The sequence below is a fragment of the Amblyomma americanum genome, chromosome 3 (genome assembly GCF_052857255.1).
Source record: "Amblyomma americanum isolate KBUSLIRL-KWMA chromosome 3, ASM5285725v1, whole genome shotgun sequence".
NCBI classification, from domain to species: domain Eukaryota; kingdom Metazoa; phylum Arthropoda; class Arachnida; order Ixodida; family Ixodidae; genus Amblyomma; species Amblyomma americanum.
In genome coordinates this window covers 161,286,127-161,305,926 of record NC_135499.1, presented here as the reverse complement: position 1 = coordinate 161,305,926, position 19,800 = coordinate 161,286,127, and the positions used below count along the sequence as shown (strand labels likewise).

The following is a 19,800-nucleotide window of genomic DNA, read 5'->3' as shown; positions in this document are numbered from 1 at the left end:
AGGTGAGATAAGGATTCACAGAGTATGTTAGGATGTTTACGGTTTTATGGCGTTTAACATCCCAAAAAGTCAGGTTAAGAGGGACGCTGTATAGTGACGCGCTCAGGATAAGTTCGACCGCCTGGGGTTCTTTAGCGTTAACCGACGTTGCAAAGTACACGGGCCTCTAGAATTTCACCTCCATCGAAACGCGACTGCCGTGTCCAAGTTCGAACCGGCATCTCTCGGGTCAGCAGCCGAGCGCCATAACCACTGAGTCACCGCGGTGGCTTAAAGTATGTTAAGAATTTTTTTTTTCAAAATCAGCCAAATCGATCTAATCGAAAACCGAGATTAAGGCCTAAGTTTTTTACCCGCACAAACCCTAGCACAATCTAATAGGTTATATGATATGCTTTACATGTTAGAACCGCTCTACACCTCAATGTAGCCAAAAAGTACGCAAATAATTTAGTTAATATCAGTATATAAACTTTGTATTTGATTCTCCTATGCCAGGCTCTATAAAACATTTTGCTGGGCGAGTTGGTTCATATTGCTCGAGGGGATGCTTGTAGCGCAACAAAAAAAAAAAAAACACACGCTTGTCCCGTTCGTCTCTGTCTCTTGTGTTTTTTTTTTTTGTTGCGCTACAAGCATCCCCTCGAGCCAGGCTCTAGATTTAGCCCTGTTTTGTTTAGAAAACCTTTTTTAGAGTTATTTTCATCCTCTGTTTGTGAAAAACTACGCTGCGAATACAGCAGGAAAACAAATACAACATGCATTGTGTGCAATTGGGTGCGCTGCTCTGCTTCCACACCAGTAAGTAAATGCAGATGCTTCTGTCAGAAGCATTGTCATGACAGCCTTCTTTTGTAGTGCTCACACTTAGGTAGCGGAATAGTCAATTAGCTAGAACGTATAGGATCTAGAATATATTTTACAACACTGTTACATACTAAAGTCTGAGTTCTGAAGCAATAGCAAACGCGTACAGACGGAAAACAAGACGGCAGCGAGTATTGTTTCCCGTCAGCCATTTCGCTTGTAATAATGAATTGAGAAATCCACTGCCAACTAGTCCAACTAAACGCTTTCACGTTCACTGCAGCAGAGGCGCATCCTTGCTTCATCGGCAACGGGGCTGATGATCCCGTCGTTATCGTCATCATCTTGTTTCAAATCTTCCCCCCGATCTCTTCACATCGTATGCAGTCGACGAGAAGGTAGCGTCGTGGAAGGAATAAACGAAACCACGCTCAAAACAGACCAAACTAAGAAGCTCTAGCTGTCAGAGAAAGCTCTTACGAGTGTAAGATTCTGCTCTTACATGAGCAGGATCTGGCGCGTTTTATTTGGTATAGGATTTGCTAATAGGTTTTATAAGCGTTACTGGGCATCTTTCGTTCTCACAGCTTCTGCAAAAGTAGGATTTAAAAATTATTTGTCCATAACAGAAAAATTTTACTTATTTTATGCTTCTGAAATCAGCCCATTTTGAAAAATAGTCATGTCCAAATTAGGTCTCTAATGCAAGAGACGCTTTTACTTACATTCCCAAGAAGTTGATATGTACATTTTTGTTTTCAATTCTGAACAACATAGGTTGATTATTGTTCTTTAGACGCATAATATCATTATATTATGTACGTTTATTTTGCACCTTTATAAAATAGATGTCAGAACTGCTGCTGTAAACAAGATATCTGGGCCTATCCAAACTGTAATCAAGCAGGCGTTAGAGCATGTAACCATTCCAGAATTGTGTATTCGCCTGGAATAAACTGGAATATTTAATTATTAATCAATTAATAGATACTTGATTGATTATTTGGTTGTTTAATTGATCAATAAATTTAATATAAATAATAATTTATTTATTTACTTGCGCAGAAAAAAGTAAAGAAAATCTTAATGAGGCTTCACAAGTGCTTACCTGATTATTCACAGCACTGCTGGCCGAAGTAGCAGGCTTTTCAGAGGCGGTTTTCAGGTGTTGCGAATCCGCCACCTCTGGAATGCGGCTGTGAGCACCACCGGTCACCATCTTTTCACCAGGTTCGTTACCCTGGCGTAGTAGTGCTGTTGGATTGGGCGACTCGAGAAAGTCGTAGTCCAAGTATCCTGTCCCAATATCTGTCCGCCTAGGGCCTCTGACCTTACATCCAAAGGATTGCACAGAATCTGAGGGCAAAGTTAAAAAGAAAAGTGAGCGATAAGTTTGAAGGAGTCTTGCTGCTGTGTCCTGTGTTGAGTAAAAACTTCAACTCATTAGCGCTGGAAAAAAAGATATCGCGCTCTGGTCAGTTGCTTGCGAACGTCTCGACAAGTGGAATTGTCTTTGTCTGGGGAAGGAGCTGGGCACTGGCGGGCTTTAAATAGGGTCATCTTCCTGGAAGACCTTATTTAAACCCCACCAATGATAAACGCTTTGCCCAGACGAAGGCAACTCCAGTTGTCAAAAATTTGGCAAGCACCCTGAGGTTTTCTCTCCCTTCTTCACTTTGTGATTATCAAGAAACACTTGATCAGTTTCTCTCTACTATGGACTTCGATCGGTTTCGTTCATTACTACGAATTTTCCTTTACGATTCCGTGATTTTCGCTATATCGAAATTAAGCTTTTGTTTCAGACTTTCGTACACGGGAAACACAATTTCGGCAAAAAAGATTCAGCCATCCACACCCACCATTATCGCAAGTGCTGAGTCTACTCGCAGTGAAAGGCCACTCCCGGTGACCTACTGACCCGGCCGCTCTAGATGTAGCGGCCCGTTTCAAGCGACTTTAACTTCGTCCTTACTACTCCCGACACTTTATCCGCCTTCGTTCTCATGAGACAGCATGTAAACGCCGAAGGCTGTAGCAAACCGCCATTCTCGCACCGCAGTCAGCTACTTTGAGAAAATTTTGAGGGACTACCAAATACACTGCCTGCGATTAAGGTCTGACTGTATGCTAACGGCACAGAGAGGATAATCCTCGTTTGTTGATCAGGATCCTAATATCGAAAATCAGCTGTAGCGATATTAGGGGAAACGCTACTTTTCAGTGGCGTATTACCAACCATACTTCGCCCAAGTTAGGGGCCTGTATTTTGAGTTATATTCATAATTTTGCAAATTACCATTGCCGGACAGACCGCATAGGTCGTGACGGGCTCCGACTGTGGCGATCTACCGTTCAGACTGGAGCCTCGGATGTTCTTTGCGGTGACCGCTACGTAAGAACTGAAAATTGCTTAAGCAGATTACGACACTTCCCAGCGAGGCGCTGGGACAATTAGGCTTGAAAAGTTAGGAATGCACCAGTTTCAAAGCAGAGCAAAGGGAAGAACAACGCTCCTTTTGGCGTTGGTGCCTGAGGCTTCCCACAGGTACTGGAGGGCCGTTCACTACTAGACATAGAGCCCCGGCTTTTCCTCGCTATTGTTTATATAAAAATGTAGAAGGACATTTGTTAATCTTATTAAGCTCTCTAAAAAGTTAAAAAGGACATCACAGGAGTAGCTTCGTAAGGCATTAAATTTATTTAGTGTACATTCAGAAAGCCTGAAATTCGAAGTGTGTGTGGCAGTAGATGGCAGAGATCAGAAATGTCGAGGATGATAAAATTTTGCCTCATCGACACACTGCCGCTATTTCTCAAAGCGTCTCCAAAAAATGAAGAAAAATAACTCATTTATCCTGCACGATAACAGTGTTGGCGAACGAACAACAGCAGAAGTTCCACCTAACTTCTGGCTCCATGTTATTAATTATTCATGGCATCAGAATGAAGACCGCATGGTACCACACATTCTCTAAGCCAGCCGAATTGAGGTTAAAGGCGTTATGGGGCAAATTGTACTTGTGGCAAATTACCCTATGTGGAGACGTTATCGCTGGGAAGATCTGCTGCCAACAGCGACGAAATCCTGTACATGTGGGAGCCGCAAATCCGGCTGTTTCAAGCAAGGCAAGCGGTACAACAAAAGACCAACACACCGTCAAGCACTGGTGCCGGAGGCTTAGTAGAAGAGCTAGGAGGCCCATCAAGGATGCTGATTCGTCCGGAAGACCTGGCACCAAGGCTTTTCCTCGGCGTAACCCCTGGTAAAAGCAAAAGGTCATTTTGTTGAATTTTATCAGGATTTTTGGTAGGTTGAGGTAGCATATCGCTAATAGAAAACTGCTTATTTTTCAAATCTCCTTTCCACCTGCAGTTACCAACGTCACTAACATGGAGAAAACTGGATAAGAAAAATATGGAAATCTAAGGCGGATAGTGCGAAATTTTTGGTTGACTCGAACTTTGTCGTTTATAAGGGCATTAAGTAGGCAAGTTTGGTATGTGCACTTTCAAAGGCGCATAAAAAGACAAGCGGATGAAGGAAGAGCATATAGACTCGCAACTGAAACTTTTTTCGCGACAGGAACACGTATAAATAGGAAACAAATCCCAGAAATACCCAAAAGCAACAATCGCCACATGAGAACGTTCTCACCCATCAGGTGATGGAAAGAGCTGAAGCATTAAAACAGATTATCCTTGAAACCCAAGAGGGGAGACTGATAAATAAATCCCTACCTGTCGTTTGTCTCTACTGACTTTGCTAAGCAGTGACAAGGCAAAAAGCCAAAAAAAAAGGTTCATTACACTTTTATGATGACTATGTCGGCCAAGAAAAAATCGCTAGACATAAGGAATCACCCCACTGCTTGATTTTTGTCCTTTGTCGGCAAGCACAATAAAGTTTTTTTATGTTGTTTCACGACCAATGGCGACTCAGGCCATGAAGGACGCTGGAGTCGAGGGCACCTGGCAGCGTAGACGCCTGGAACTGGTATCTACGGTGTGCAGCAGCTTGACAACGGTCGGGAATGCAAGTGGTTTCAATCTACATCGCTACACATTCTACTAACCTAACCCAGAAGAAATTCCATTGTGTTCTCCCATGCGGCCTGTTAATCAGGTGTGTGCTCTTTCCTAGAGAGTCATGGTTTGGAGCTTAGTTTCTTCTATTCTCTACATGTGTGTGCATTCCGCACATAACACAAAACAGCCATACACTGCACTTCGGAATACCCGTTGTTGTGTGTCAGACAAGGCTGCTTATTCATAGTCTTTCTCACTCGAGAGCTACGAATGAAATAACGAGTACAGAAAGGTTTTAGCCATTAAAAAATTTCTTTGCACAGCGAGGGCTCGCGCCCTACACACCACATACGGCCGGACCGACAATGTGGAGTACGTGGACGCAGCGGAGTACCGACAAACTCAGAGGAAAGAGTTTGCACTTGTCGCGGTGAAAGGAACGGCGCCCCGTTTGCGGCCGCGTCGTTCGAAACCACCTACTCCGAGACGGCGGAGTAAACGGCAATAGCATTGTCTATAGCGAACATGCTTGCTGATATTATATTCAGCGACTCCAAAACAGCCATTCGCGATTTCGCGAGGGGCCGTATCACATTTACCGCACTCCGCATCCTTCAAAACACACCACTTCCGATTAGGGAAGTTGAATTGATATGGGTCCCGTCCCACTCGTCCAATCCAGGGAACAAGGCGGCTCACGCACAAGCCCGAGGTTTCGTCGACCGGGCAATGAGCGCGCCCTCCGACTCGAACTTAACGAGGTACGGGTTCATCTCATTTCATGACATCAACCATCACTTAAGGCTCACCCCACAAATCGTTAACTAAAGTGCAGGAAGTTACCTGGCGCCGACTGCAAACACGCTCCCTTCTGAATCCGCCAGCGGTTGCCCTCATGCACCCTGGCCAGTACGACCCAAACTGCCATAAATGTGGTGAAAGAGCCACAAACGACCGCATTCTGTGGAACTGCGCAATTGGTCCGCCTCCGGCGGAGTTGATACAGCTCCCTTCTCCCGAGCGGTGGGAGGCTGTGCTGGTCAGCTCGGACCCAAAGATTCAAGTACGGGCAATCGAGCGGGCCAATGAGGTCGCCGCCAGCCATGGGCTAGCGGCCATCTAGTATGTGTCTCCTGCAACCTGCTCTTGACGCAATAAATGTTTTGGTATCCAATCCAATTGTGCTTAAACACAGACCACCGGCTGAGGCAAGGAAGTAGTCTACATGGTACATTTCTGCATAGAGGCCAGAACACAGGGTCGTTGAGCTTACTGAAATCCAAAACAAAATTTGACCCAACAGCGATATATATATATATATATATATATATATATATATATATATATATATATATATATATATATATATATATATATATATATATATATATATCCTACCGGCAGCATGTGATTGCTTTTTGTTCTGCTTTATAATCATAATCTTGAGTGATAAAATAATTACGCTAGCAATGTCCAATTAATCATCAGTATCAATAATAAATCCTTGCTCTCATTTCACTGACTGTTGGCTTTCTGCATGCATATTAAAATGTGCCCCTTTATCCCCATATCAATAATTCAGCGTTGGAGAATCACAGGTTAGATAACGCAGATTTATAACCATCGCCGATACATCCTTGCAACTCATTCACCCATTAATATTTCCCTCCCATATTGGCGTAAAACTTCAGAAGAAAACATACATCGCCATATCAGAGAAACTGATAGCTTAACATGTCTTTCTTAATAACATTATATCCTTTCGCCCTCAATGCTGGCCAGGGCGAAAGAGCCAGGTGATCGAAATTATTCCGGAGACCTCCACTACGGCATCTTTCTTCCTTCACTCCCTCTTTTATCATTTTCCTTACTGCGTGGTTCTGGTGTCCACCGAGATATGTGGGACAGTTACTGCGTGAATTCCTTTCCTCAAAAACCAATTTTCAATTTCATTTTTCTTCTCTATTTAACGTGCACTGTGCTGTGCGATGTCAGTGCACGTTAAAGATCCCCAGGTGGTCGAAATTACTCCGGAGCCCTCCACTACGGCACCTCTCTATTCTTCCTTTCTTCTTTCACTCCCTCCTTTATCCCTTCCCTTATGGCGCGGTTAAGGTGTCCAACGATATGAGACAGATACTGCGCCATTTCCTTTCCCCAAAAACCAATTATTATTATTATTCTCCATTGAGAGGTTAATTGCCGTTTTGTCACGGTGTATCGAGTGTCTCCAGCTTAATTTTCTTTTTCCAGAGCAAAGCGGAAAATGCCATGACAGTGCCCCGGCATGTAGAATGTACACGGAAGAAAGTGTGGTACAACCTGCGGCCCGGAGCAGAGTCTCCGAGTCCTGGGTGAACGTGTCGAGGAGCATCCGTCTCGACGCGCTGGCGTCCTCGTCTTCCTCGGGGATCACCGAGAACTCTCCACTCTGGTCCTCCGACCTTTTCCCCGGAGGATGCAAGGACGGCCTCCTGCGTTGAAAACAGCAATGGAGCACCCTCGTTTTTGCCTCCAAGGTCCAACTATGCGGTGTCGTGAGGGCCCACTGTGCTGTCTTGTGCAGGACTGCTTGCAGAGTGAAAGACCCCAAATGTCCCCTTCATCGATGTGCACGCGTTCAGTGTCGTGCCCATCTGCACTTGAGAAGCGTTCAATGTGTGCCCCTGGAGTGGACGCGGGTATGCACGTGTGCGATGTTCGTGTGGCGGGAAAGATCTTATTTGGTCGCGCCGACCAAGCGATCTGCGTTTCCTTCTGTGGGTGCGGCGGAGTATACTTGAGCTACTGCCACAGAGCCCAGCCTCAGGCTAAATTCGGAAAACAGCGACGTCCACTTTGATTACTCACTCCTTTATCAGCCATTCGGCGTCATTAGGTACGAACTTGTTTTCAGCGCGCTACTTAATCTTAAAGTGATAGCTCATGTTAAGCCTGGCAGCGTACGAAATTAATTGCTGAGCCCCTACGCGGAACCCTTGGTCAATATTCTATCTTTTCTGCTCCAGTTAACCTTAAAGCACAAAGAACTGCGTTCTTCCTTTCAATTGGCACACTGCCCGGGTACTAGTAATATCCAAAAAAAAAATGACCGTCTTTACTCTAGTAACTATCGCCTCGTGACATTAATCTATACTACGTGTAAATTTATGGAACACAAATTATCAAACTTCAGTGACATTCTTAGAGAAAACGGCCTTGGCCTCATTTCAGCATGGATTCTGGAAAGAAGTTTCGACTATCAGCGAACTGATAAATACTATATGCGTATTAAGGCTGCGATTTGGACAAACAAGGCACTGCTTGACTGCTAAACAACGGGTAAAAACAGCACTGTAGGAAGAAAGAACACGCAACAGAAGCGCTAGCTCGCAACAGCTGTAGTCGTCATTGAGAAGTGAAAAACGTACGCTACGTTGCCGTGGTGCAAACACACATTCATTGCACGTGCCATACTTGGCTCGCACTAACATCTTCAGGAAGTCGTTTAACCCATCTACTATCGACCACTGGAATGAACGTGCATTAGTAGTCTTTTCCATACTTGAACTGTCTTTCATCAACGTGTACTCAATGCGCTTTCTTGAATATATTTGGTCTTTTAATATTTTTCTCTTTATTTGAAGTAGTTTCAAGTATTTTCCAAGTGGTTCTTGTGTTTTAATATAAAGTGCTGTTCGCTCGTGATTTTGCTGTATTAAATTTCTTTTTCCCTGTGAGACGCCAGTGCTAGGACAAGGTCACAGCGCGCGAAACGCGGTGGGTAGGCAATTTTTTGGAAAAACAACACAACTGAGGACACCGGAGAGCACAGCAGACATATACAAGTACGCTGAAATTAGAAACGCCACTATTGGTAAGACTAGGGTCTGTGCGCCAGAACCTCAAATCAATGGCCAGCAACGGTGCCACCTACACGGAGGCTCAATCTAAAACACGAAATTGCTTGCCTTATGGAAAGCCGTCAACGCCACAATCACCGCCACAGGTGATTTTGCGGAACGGAGAATTTTAAATCGCTATCGAATCGTAACTGGCTCATGCGCATCTATAGCAGAGCTGTCCGCACAAACTGCAAAAGATTCGGTGACCAACGACATCCGGAAGAGACGTCGGAACAAACGGCAAAATTGTATGGACACCGGGTCGCACTGGCGCGGAGGGGGAAACGCAGCCGCGCAATCGGGTCGGGTTGATCACACCTACAACGCCCCACACCTCAACTTCCTGCCGAACACGGTAGATCAAAAACCATATCGAAAACTTCAATGAAGGCTCCCCCCACAAAGCACTGATACACTACGTTCGCACCTAAATAAAAGCAGAGAGCAGACGCCGGTTATCAGAAAGAACTCAAGCGCCGGTGTTTGACACTGAAGCTCACTCGGCTACTAGAGTTCTTACACAAAGCTCTTGAAAACACAGCGTACACCCCGTACATACGCCACAAGTGGCCTCTTTCCAGACGGGAAACACCTATGCACGACAGATGCAACCACTTCCAAGAACACTACAAAGGAGATCTTAGTCATTTTATGTGGACTTGCCCATTTCTCTCGCGAGGAAGAAAATTCATATTCAGCACATATCGCATAACTACATGGCTACCCTAGCAGACGCGATGCGATCCAGCACGGCAGCACAACATGCCATCGCGGCGCACAGTAGTTCGAGCGGCCTGCTTCGAGTAGTGTAGGAGGCCTACGGATGTAAGACTTGCAGCTCTGAAGGCTATGAAAAGGATCGACTAGAAGTCGCTTCTGCGCCTGCACCCCAAATCCTCCCAATTCCCCAACTGTGACCGAGAGCCATCCCTCCCTTGCGATTATGGCTTTATTCATTCATTCACTTCTATGTATTGCTCTCCTCCTTGGTCTTCAATGCATCCAGTACGTTTTCAATAAATAAACTACACTTGGCTGGAGAGAAAGCCGACTACCACTTCCCGATGCCTGTTGGTCACGGACGTGGAAGTGCGACGGTGAATAATGGTAAAAAATACGCACTGGTCCTGAATGTCTGCATCGTCGTCGGCGTCGGAGACTCGGACCAGAGTGAAGTCGACACCGGGATTCATTAACTCATCCAGCAGAGTCACGGCTCGTGACTGGTACTCGTACATTGTGCGTGAGTGCTGCATAGCCATTTCCAGCAACGCCTTTACCTGCAGGGAGTGTTAGTAAAGAAAATAGCTCTTTTTCACTTATAGTTGGTGTACGTTGTCAGATGTCAAAAGGCACAATTCTCAGTCTCAAAGAAGGTCGTTAAACGGGGCCCTGAACCACACTCTCCTTGCCCAACTAAATGCTTTTGAAAAAAAAAGTTCTTTAAAGAGCTACTTTAGCGGGTGAAGGATGAATATGAAACATTTATCTTTTGCAGCTTCCTTATTCCCCTTATTTCCCTTTCATCCAAGCTTCCGGTAACATCGCCGCATATGCCAAGACCACAGGGCAAGTGACGTTGCCCACTGCAACAACCCTTGCACTAATACTTCATTAAGCAAATCGTGGCGGATTACGATGGCCGCGTGCTCCACTCAAGTTTCGCGGCGTCAGGCGTAATACCCTAGTACAGCCCAACACAAAGGCTTCGACTAAATTTCTCTTTTTTTAGAATGAAATCACAAGTTTTCAATTTCGTACTAAACTTTTGTGGAGCTTTAACAAATAATTAAGACTTCCCCGAAGGGACATCGTTAGGTTATTTGGTGCTCTAACTTCGACAAACCGAGACAAACATTCCAACGTTTTGTCTTATGGAGAACACACAAGTTCTTGTGATAGAAAGGTCGACTGGAATGGCCTTCCCCACGAAATCGTTGCTACTACCTGCCCATCTTCCTGATTGCAACTTCTGCATGACCATTTTTTTCAATAATGAGTTACCATAATCCTTACTGTATGTATAATAACCTACCCCTTATGTAATGCCGCAGCGGGGACATTTAAGGTATTAAACTAAACTGAACTGAACCGTTCTATGCAACCCTTCTCACATAAGTGCGCACAATCCGAAGTCAACGTGCGACACATTCACCGACGGCAGATTCTTGGAAGCATTTACTCTGAAAGCCCACTTCGAGAACTTTCGTTTGCCAGCTCAAGAACTTGATTTTTTAGATTATGGCGTACATTAGCATCGCGGACACGTCTTGTTAGTTGAACAGCATGGTTTTCACAATGTGAAAGGCGTCATCCATACAATTATTGCTAAAATAAGGTTGAACAATCGTCAATACAACCAATGCGGGAATGATATACTGATTACTATGTATGACACAAACATGAATAGAACACATTTAAAGGCCCTCAAAGTAATACTGAGACAATTGCATTCAATTACTCTCCTCTAAAACACATCAGGTTATGTTCAGGTTGACTGGGCAGCAAAAAACTCATTTATCGCCAAGGATAATGGGTTACAAAATCTTCCCGCTAGTCTAAAGTTAACAGGTAAGGGTTTTGGCTAACTTCTGCCAAACTTTGAAAAATAATAACCAGATCTACGAAGGCTTACCTTCCGCAGAATTATAGGCTATCGTCATCGCCAGGTAAGCGTATTTTTAAACTCTCCTAGTTTTGCAATTCAGAGAGGTAAATTAGCCCAGTTTATAATCAATAACTTCAGAAAAAAATTCAGTGCAAGATGTAGAATGTCATGAGAAATGCCCGTGAAGATCCTTTTCTTAAAAGAGAATTCGTAGTTTTTCTTTTTCGCTTCAAATACAGCACGAGAAATTCAAACATCACGTCCCTATACTCTTTTGCGTAGGGACAATATGTACCCTCAAACGCGCCCTGACTGCAGGAAATCAATTTCACAAAACTGTAATGTATAAACAGCCAGCCGGTAATAGCGTCAGTTATGCATGAGCGCGTGGTTTCGTTTTCCTATCACGATCAATATGCTGACGGATAGACGCTATCATGTTGGACAGAAATTGTTTGTGCTGGCCTATCAGAATACGTATCACTAGCTCTCATCCCAGAACCACGGCCCGCTACGAAGACGAAAATGTAGGTAATTTAAAGTTGTTAATTAGAAAAAAGGTGAATTAAATATATATTCACCTGTACAAGACGGCTGTGAGCGTGCTCCAGTAAAACCTTCGTCGACATCGTTCACTAGAGATTGTTAAGTTGGGTAAGTTGTACTTAGCATGCCATTTTAGGTTACTTCAGCGCGAGAAGGATGACAACACAGGTACTTCTCTTAGTCTCGTCCTTTTTCGCGCTATAATCACTGAAAATGACACTCGGTTGATTTTCTTAAAGATTGTCAAAATCTAGCTCAAACGCATTGTATATATCGAGGAGCAGGAGAGACGCAGTAATACGTGGAGAGGAAAGACGTCTTTTTTCCTCGCACTACACTTAAACCCTTGCAATGTTGATTCGTACCTTCGGCAAGGCCAGGTTGAATACCTTCTGCTGGCTGCAGTTGGACTTCTCTAACTCTCTGATCATCTTCTTGGAGGCCACCAGAGCTCGTGCCAAGTTCTTGTTCTTCCAAAGAACAGCGCGCACTTTATTCTTGTACGTGGCTGTTTAGGGAAAGACGAAATATCAAGCATGTCAACCTTTTATTACAACAGCACTACCTCACAAGCTAAGCTGAAAAATCTGGGGTATGTGTGCAGCCTCAAGATTTGACCTTCGACGTAGCGCCAGCATCGGAGGCCTTGCGCAGCTCCTCCATCAACGCGCGAAACCGGCACTCCACTCCGCCCCCTCCTCCCCGGCGCGCGGCTGCTGATAGCGGCTGACGATAAGACCATGCATGCGGTTACCTTTAATATAATAATTGGTTTTCTGGGGAAAGGAAATGGCGCAGTATCTGTCTCATATATCGTTGGACACCTGAACCGCGCCGTAAGGGAAGGAATAAAGGAGGGAGTGAAAGAAGAAAGGAATAGGTGCCGTAGTGGAGGGCTCCGGAATAATTTCGACCAGGCGGTGTTGCCTTATGTGCTTCCGCACGTCCTACTCAAATTAACTACGTTGAAGCCGTACCATTTTTTTAGTTTGGGTGTAACCAGATCCACGCCTAGTCCAGCAAGGTGTGTTCAAATTACCTTGAACTTTCACAATGTGCTACGAAGTTTTCGGCATGTTTCCCTCTAGATGGGCTGCACTTCGCAGAAAAGTAAAGCTTCTGCCAAAGTATCAAACTTTAGGTAATCCCTTTATTACAGGGACGCTCCTTTCAGTTTTTATCCACTGGAGACTTGATCCAGAGCTAAGGAAGTAGACGCTGTAGAAGTCCATCTGAGGTCAGGCATTTGAGCTAGTCGTTTGAGTGTTCGCCTCGCATGAGGGAAGTGCATGGTTTGATCCCCAGAGATACGGTGAGTACAAGCTTTCCCCTTACAGTTGCTTGGTGATTGGCTTCTTTACAGTGAAATACTTGAAAAATGGGTCACTGACATAATCTTGAATACGCTAAAAAGGGTAGCAATGACCTTTACCGCATAAGACAAATTTCAGTCCCTCACAGATAGATTTTATGTCAAGGGAGGGTAATGTGACGAAAGGCCGTATTTTAAGCTTGTGCTACCGATGGGTACGCCACAGCACTGGGAATCGAGCCCCGCATCTTTCGCATGACAAGCGAACTCTGAAATCGCAAGGCCGCATTCAGCCACAATTTGACAAGGCGCTCTTGAAGGCAGACTACGCCCTTCTCCCTTCAAAGAAGAAATGAATACACAACAGAGTTTCAAAGGAAAGATAAAGACGTTGACTCAAAGCACGTAAAACCACGACTTCTGGTAAATGTGCCCCTTCAATAGCGAAGTGAACCTCAGAAGTGGCAAAATTTATCACCGCGACTTCTTTAAGTACGCCTGACGTGCTCGAACTTCGCAGTGACATCCGTGATCTAGCGTCTGAACGTAGCGGTAAACAAATATCTTGGCTACGTTGTCATGAAATAAAAGCAGTACCTCTTACGCGTTCAGTCTTTTAAGCTGTCTGGCAGCACGTTCGGAGTGCCGAAAAGCCCAAGAGAGATACAAGGCGGCCACGATCGCCTTTGCTCCAGCTGGAGTAGGAGTAGCAACGCCATCGGCTTCACCTCGTGTGGTCATGCGAACGCCGGCTAGGTAATGGTATGTACTTCCTAGCTTTTCTCCTTCAATGCAAGGCAGCTAGATCCCTACAGGCGAACAATTGAAACCTTGCCAAACAAAACAGCGGGCGAGGGAACACTCACCCATTAAATTCGATGCATTGATGATGGAACTCTGGTGGCTCCTGTTGCCCCAGCGGATGTTGTACTTCACCTGCAAAGTACATTGAAATGATCCAAAGTTTTATTAAAACATGGAACCTGACTCGAAAGTGAGACGAGTAAGTTGAAGGCCCTTTACGGCTCGTACTATAGCTGTCCCTTTCCATTCTATGCTGCAAAATTTCGAATAAAAATCACAGGAGAGTTAGAGTGTAGCACGAATGCATGAGCGTAAATTGTGTTGTGACAGTGAAGAAAGGTGGCGGATGCCTTGTGAAGAAATTCACTTGTGAAGGTGGGGACTTTCCGCAACGTACTCCAATACCACCTTGTGCAATCACCTACAACGGCCTTTCAAACCCTACACTTGAGGCCCCGATAACAATAGCCAAGGTGCAAGCCGCAGCCCGTGCATCGCGGCGCAACACCGCTCCTGGAGCGCATAAAATCACAGAAGCTGTTATTCGTAAGCAGAGTCATGCTCATATCAAAGCCATCACTGACTTCTTCAATGATGAACTCTAGGAGAAGGGCATTGTATCCCAGGATTGGCGTCATGCCGAAATTATCACCCTTCCCAAGCCCAGCAAGCGGCTGTCACTTGATTCCCTCCGGCACAGCTCCCTAACATCATGTTGAGGAAAATTCTATGAACGAGTCATCTACACCCTCCTCCAAAATTATTGAAGGCAATGATCTCCCCCCCCCCCCCTACTATAGTTGGGTTGAGGCCAGGGCTTTCGGCTCAAGACGCCTTCCTGCTCCTGAGAGAAGTGCGTACCAACATCTCGAGAGGTCAAGAACATCTCATATTGGCCTTAGATTTAAAGGGCGCCTTCCACAACATATCCCACGAGGCGATCCTTCAATAATAATAATAATAATAATAATAATAATAATAATAATAATAATAATAATAATAATAATAATAATAATAATAATAATAATAATAATAATAATAATAATAATAATAATAATAATAATAATAATAATAATAATAATAATAAGCCCGGATCGGATCGTCGAGGACTTCGCCTCGCAAAGCGGCCTCCACTGCACCCCGGAGAAATCGGAGGTCATACGAGTACATGGTCTGAGATACGTCCCTCCAGGTCCCATCAACCTCACGATCGAGGGTCAAACCTAGAGGGAAGTTAACCTGATCCACATTATTGGTTTTTGGATACAGAGCAACCTCCGAGTTACCCACACCGTCCAGACTCTCAAAACCACCACAAACCAGATAGCTCGCATGATCAGCCGCATTACCAAACATTGCCAAGGAATGCGAGAAGACACTCTTCGGCTGGTGCAAGCGCTGGTACTTGGCCGAATCACATACGGAATATCCTTTCACTCGCTAACAAAGAGAGATGATCAGCAAATTGACACCATCATAAGGAGGGTATGCAAGACGGCCCTTAAGCTTCCTAAAAACACCTCGACGGAGCGTCTGACCGCTCTAGGAACTTCAACACCTTTGCGGAACTACCAGCAGCCATTCGTGCATCTCAAACACTTAAGACTTCAGACCACCCAAGCTGGACGAGCTATCGTACGCCGAGTAGGCACCGTTGAGGACATCCGCGCACTAGATGCTCAATCCTCTCTAGAAAAACAACAGAGGAAATACATCAGCGTGGCCCCGATACCAAAACTTGTGCTTAAAGACGTTCACACAGGCAGACGACGAGCGCGAGTATCCTACCTACGCTTACGCCCAGCCAATTGCCCGAACGTGATTTATATTGACGCCGCAGCATACCCGGACCAAGGCAAGTACGCTGTGGCGGCAGTGGACCCAAGGCCAAAGCGCTCATGTGATCACAGGCTCGCAGCACGCGTGTCGAAACTTCCTGAGAGGCCGTGTTCCCAAGCACGTCAGTCGGCTCATGGACACTGCACCCCTCGCAAAGCACCACCAAATCACCTGCACCCCAGGTCACGAGGGGCTGGAGGGAAATGAGAGGGCACATGCTCTAGCTCGAGGCAACATCGACCGAGCGGGGCCACAAACCGTGCCCGCTTTTACCCCTCTACATTCTGGGTATAACAAACGCCACGGGTTTCAGCGTCTTGAAAGGAGACACTTCACTCCACCTCATAGGAAATTAGACACCCCAGATGCCGTCTGTTGGCGGCAGATCAAGACGAACACATTTCCAAACCTCCATAGACTACATCTCATACACCGAACATTATACTCCGACACCAGTCCCTGGTTCCAAGCCCGCATTACACCTTCCACATTTCGTGGGGATGTGGGGCCAAACCAAACACTCTACAGACGGAAAATACATCTGTTGAGCGGTGGGAGGCGCTGCTGATCGGTGGTAACCTGGAGCACCAACGGGCCCTCATACAACATGTACGCTGGGCAGCTCAATCCAGTGGAGCCCTGGAATGAGGGCCCCACCCATAAGCTCGCCCAACTCCCTTTCCTTTCAAAATTCCCCCCTCCCCTCCTCCGCAACATTATATTAACCAATAGACAAATACCTCATATTTGTTTATATTTGTTGACTACTATCTAATGTGGTATGTCTGGCTTCCTATATATAGAATAAAAAAATGCGCAGCAATAAAATTAACTTCGCAGGCAATCGTTTCCCGTCCTCATAACCTTGCTTTCGTAACCCGCTGTCCAAGTTAGTCCCCTAACCTTGGTAAACAATTCTAAAATGATAGCGTTCCAAATCGCACGCAATTCAAAAACCATTCCCTAAAGTTGAAATATCATCGCAGGTAAGCACTTTTCATGTTTTCATACAGAACGCCAAGAGCTTGTTTTTGAGCCTGCGAATAAAAGACTGCAGATTAGAGGCTCACCGATGCAGAAGACGACAGTGGCAGCTTATCACATACGCAGTTTGCCTATACCGGGTGTGACATGGAAGACTAATTATAAGTTTGAAAAAGTTTTTAGGCAAAAATGTGACTTTTGCGGCACAGTATTGCCAGTATTGGCGGATGTCAGAAAACCGATGAAGAATCTTAACTAATAAGATGGTTAACTAATTTCATTAAGTTTTAACTATTAGAGTTAGGCGTCTAGTTGCAATTAGAGATCTGTACCCGACCGTTAGTAATTAATAACAATATATCGTTGGACACCTGAACCACGCCGTAAAGGAAGAGATAGAGGGAGTAAAAGAAAGAAAGAAAGGTGCCGTAGTGGAGGGCTCCGGAATAATTTCGACCACCTGGGGATCTTTAACGTGCACTGACATCGCACAGCGTACGGGCGCCTTAGCGTTTTGCCTCCATAAAAGCACAGCCGCCGCGGTCGGGTTCGAGCCCGGAAACTCCGGATCAGTAGCCGAGTGCCCAAACCACTGAGCCACCGTGGCGGGGCCCGTTAGTAATAATAATAATTGGTTTTTGGGGAAAGGAAATGGCGCAGTATCTGTCTCATATATCGTTGGACACCTGAACCGCGCCGCAAGGGAAATGATAAAGGAGGGAGTGAAAGAAGTAAGGAAGAGAGAGGTGTGCCGTGGTGGGCTCCGGAATAATTTCGACCATCTGGGGATCTTTAACGTGCACTGACATCGCACAGCACACGGGCGCCTTAGCGTTTTGCCTCCATAAAAACGCGGGAGCCGCGGTCGGGTTCGAACCCGGGAACTCCGGATGAGTAGTCGAGCGCCCTAACCACTGAGCCACCACAGCGGGTTCCGTTAGTAACTAATAATAATAATTGGTTTTTGGAGGGAAAGGAAATGGCGAAGTATCTGTCTCATACATCGTTGGACACCTGAACCGCGCCGTAAGGAAAGGGTAAAGGAGGGAGTGAAAGAAGAAAGGAAGAGAGAGGTGCCGTAGTGGAGGGCTCCGGAATAATTTCGACCACCTGGGGATCTTTAACGTGCACTGACATCGCACAGCACACGGGCGCCTTGGCGTTTTTCCTCCATAAAAACGCAGCCGCCGCGGTCGGGTTCGAACCCGGGAACTCCGGATCAGTAGTCGAGCGCCCTAACCACTGAGCCACCGCGGCGGGGCCCGTTAGTAACTGCCATATCAGTTTTTGGAATTTCGAAAACGCGTCGCCGCTGTGGCTCGAGAAAATTTAGCATTTTCGACTATTTACGTAAGCTGGAGGGGTTGCATTGACTGCAAGCTTTCGAAAGCGCATGTATTTTCACACGAAGCTGCCAAATTTTATCAGGCCACAGCGGTGAGGATCGGGTTTTCGAAATTCCAAGAACTGATATTTCGGTTACTAACGGCCACCTACAAATCTCTAATTGCAGCTAGACGCCTAACTCAAATAGTTAAAAAGGTAATTATTAAGAATTAGCCATCTTACTAGTTAACATGCTTCATCTGTTTTCTGATGTCGGCCAACCCTGGCAATACCATGCCGCAAGGGCCATTATTTTACCACAAAAATCCAATTGTTGAAAATTGTCTTCATATCTTCCTTGTAAGACCCGGTATATTAAGCTCATTCAACCAATTCACTATGACCATCTCGTCTTATTTGCCTGCGCTCTTTCCCAAATGCGGTACTATGTCAGTTGTCTGTGGACTGCGACATTATCATGCCCCAAAACAAGAAAACGTGTCTTTAGATACGATGTGCTAAGCATAATGCGTACTATATATTTTAAGACCTATGACACTGACAACTTACACAACAGTGCTGTCGTCGCCAGCAGCGGTTAAAGAGTACCCGTCATAGTGGCATTAAACGGACCATTCCTCGTCTGGCTAGTGAAAAGTACAGTGCATCCCTTTTTCATTACAATCGAGTACCGTTCGTGCAAATACGGCTCTGGGGTTTAAAAAGCATGCTAAACATTTCACAAGATCGTCATTTTTCTGGCTGGTTCCGACAATTAGAAACAACGGCCAGATTTATTTTTGCTTAACGTGACGCTCACTGCATTACATATGCAGAATAAACATGGGCACTTCACAGCATTCAAAGCCTCTTACAGCTTAGAAAGCGTAACATTGCTCAGCTAGATTGGCCGCGACGCCAGCTGCGAAAGATAGTAAAGATAGTTACCTGCAACTGCAAACAGGGCGACCGGCGCCAAAGCGCTGTAGCGCAAAACCGGTGTGAAAAGAAAGAGGAAATACATGGCTACGCGGAATGCGAAACTGACGCAATTGGTAAAAACCGAGGGCCTAGCTGCACAGCTTAAAACGTCACTTTCTCACTATCGGCGTAGTGCAAGGAAGTACAGCAAGCAGAATCTGCCAACAGATCGAGAAACTTAGCACAGCTTACCAGACGGGAAGCTCCTGCTGACGCCATCCTAGCTGCTACTAAAAGAAATGAAGAGCCAATGGCGTACGCCCACCTCAGGACATCAGCAGCGCACCCTCGTGGGAACAACACGGTAAAGACAAAAGCAATCTTCTTCTTCTTCTCCGGTTCATGTGTATTTGTCTTCTGTACTTCGTTGACTAGTTCAGTTTTCTTCCCTGCTACAACGAAGGGTGTGGTCGATATTTTTGTTTTCCTATGCTGTAATATTTCTATTCGGGAATGAATATGAAAAACGCTGCGCTCAAACGGACGTTTGGATTGTTCTCGTTTCAAGGTGCACGTCAGCTACCACCATCAAAATAAAGTGTGCGGACAAACACAAATATAAGAAAAATAAGTGGCTACATATTTGTAAGTAAGTAACGATTTTAAATATATTTTAATTACTCATTAAACATATTTTATCTGCGTACATTACGTTGGAAAGGACAACGCTTTTTTTAAAT

General features: G+C 45.3%; 2 protein-coding genes across 2 annotated transcripts in view; both read right to left on the bottom strand.

Moving 5' to 3' along the window:
* The window catches only part of LOC144123433 (uncharacterized), a 35,054-nt gene extending 32,901 nt beyond the window's left edge, over window positions 1-2,153 (bottom strand). The window contains exon 1 of the mRNA XM_077656256.1: window positions 1,916-2,153. Within this exon, the coding sequence (XP_077512382.1) occupies window positions 1,916-2,026 (111 nt within the window). The 5' untranslated portion in view covers window positions 2,027-2,153. The remainder of the gene's footprint in view (window positions 1-1,915) is intronic.
* Window positions 2,124-19,345, bottom strand: LOC144124221 (uncharacterized). Its single transcript, XM_077656867.1, has 7 exons — window positions 19,313-19,345; window positions 14,053-14,122; window positions 12,240-12,382; window positions 9,843-10,000; window positions 7,159-7,310; window positions 3,966-4,070; window positions 2,124-2,137 (listed from the first exon to the last, which is right to left on the bottom strand). The coding sequence occupies exons 1-7, from the start codon at window positions 19,337-19,339 to the stop codon at window positions 2,124-2,126; spliced, it is 669 nt and encodes a 222-aa protein (XP_077512993.1). The 5' UTR covers window positions 19,340-19,345.
* Window positions 19,346-19,800: the final 455 nt, after the last annotated feature.

Excerpts from the sequence above, each read along its gene's own strand:
- LOC144124221 (XM_077656867.1), bottom strand. The coding sequence starts at position 19,339 with ATGGCGTCAGCAGGAGCTTCCCGTCTG. Across the intron at positions 14,123-19,312 it reads CAGCAGGAGCTTCCCGTCTG|GTGAAGTACAACATCCGCTG; the intron begins GTAAGCTGTGCT and ends TGTACTTTGCAG. Across the intron at positions 12,383-14,052 it reads CAATGCATCGAATTTAATGG|CCACGTACAAGAATAAAGTG; the intron begins GTGAGTGTTCCC and ends TTCCCTAAACAG.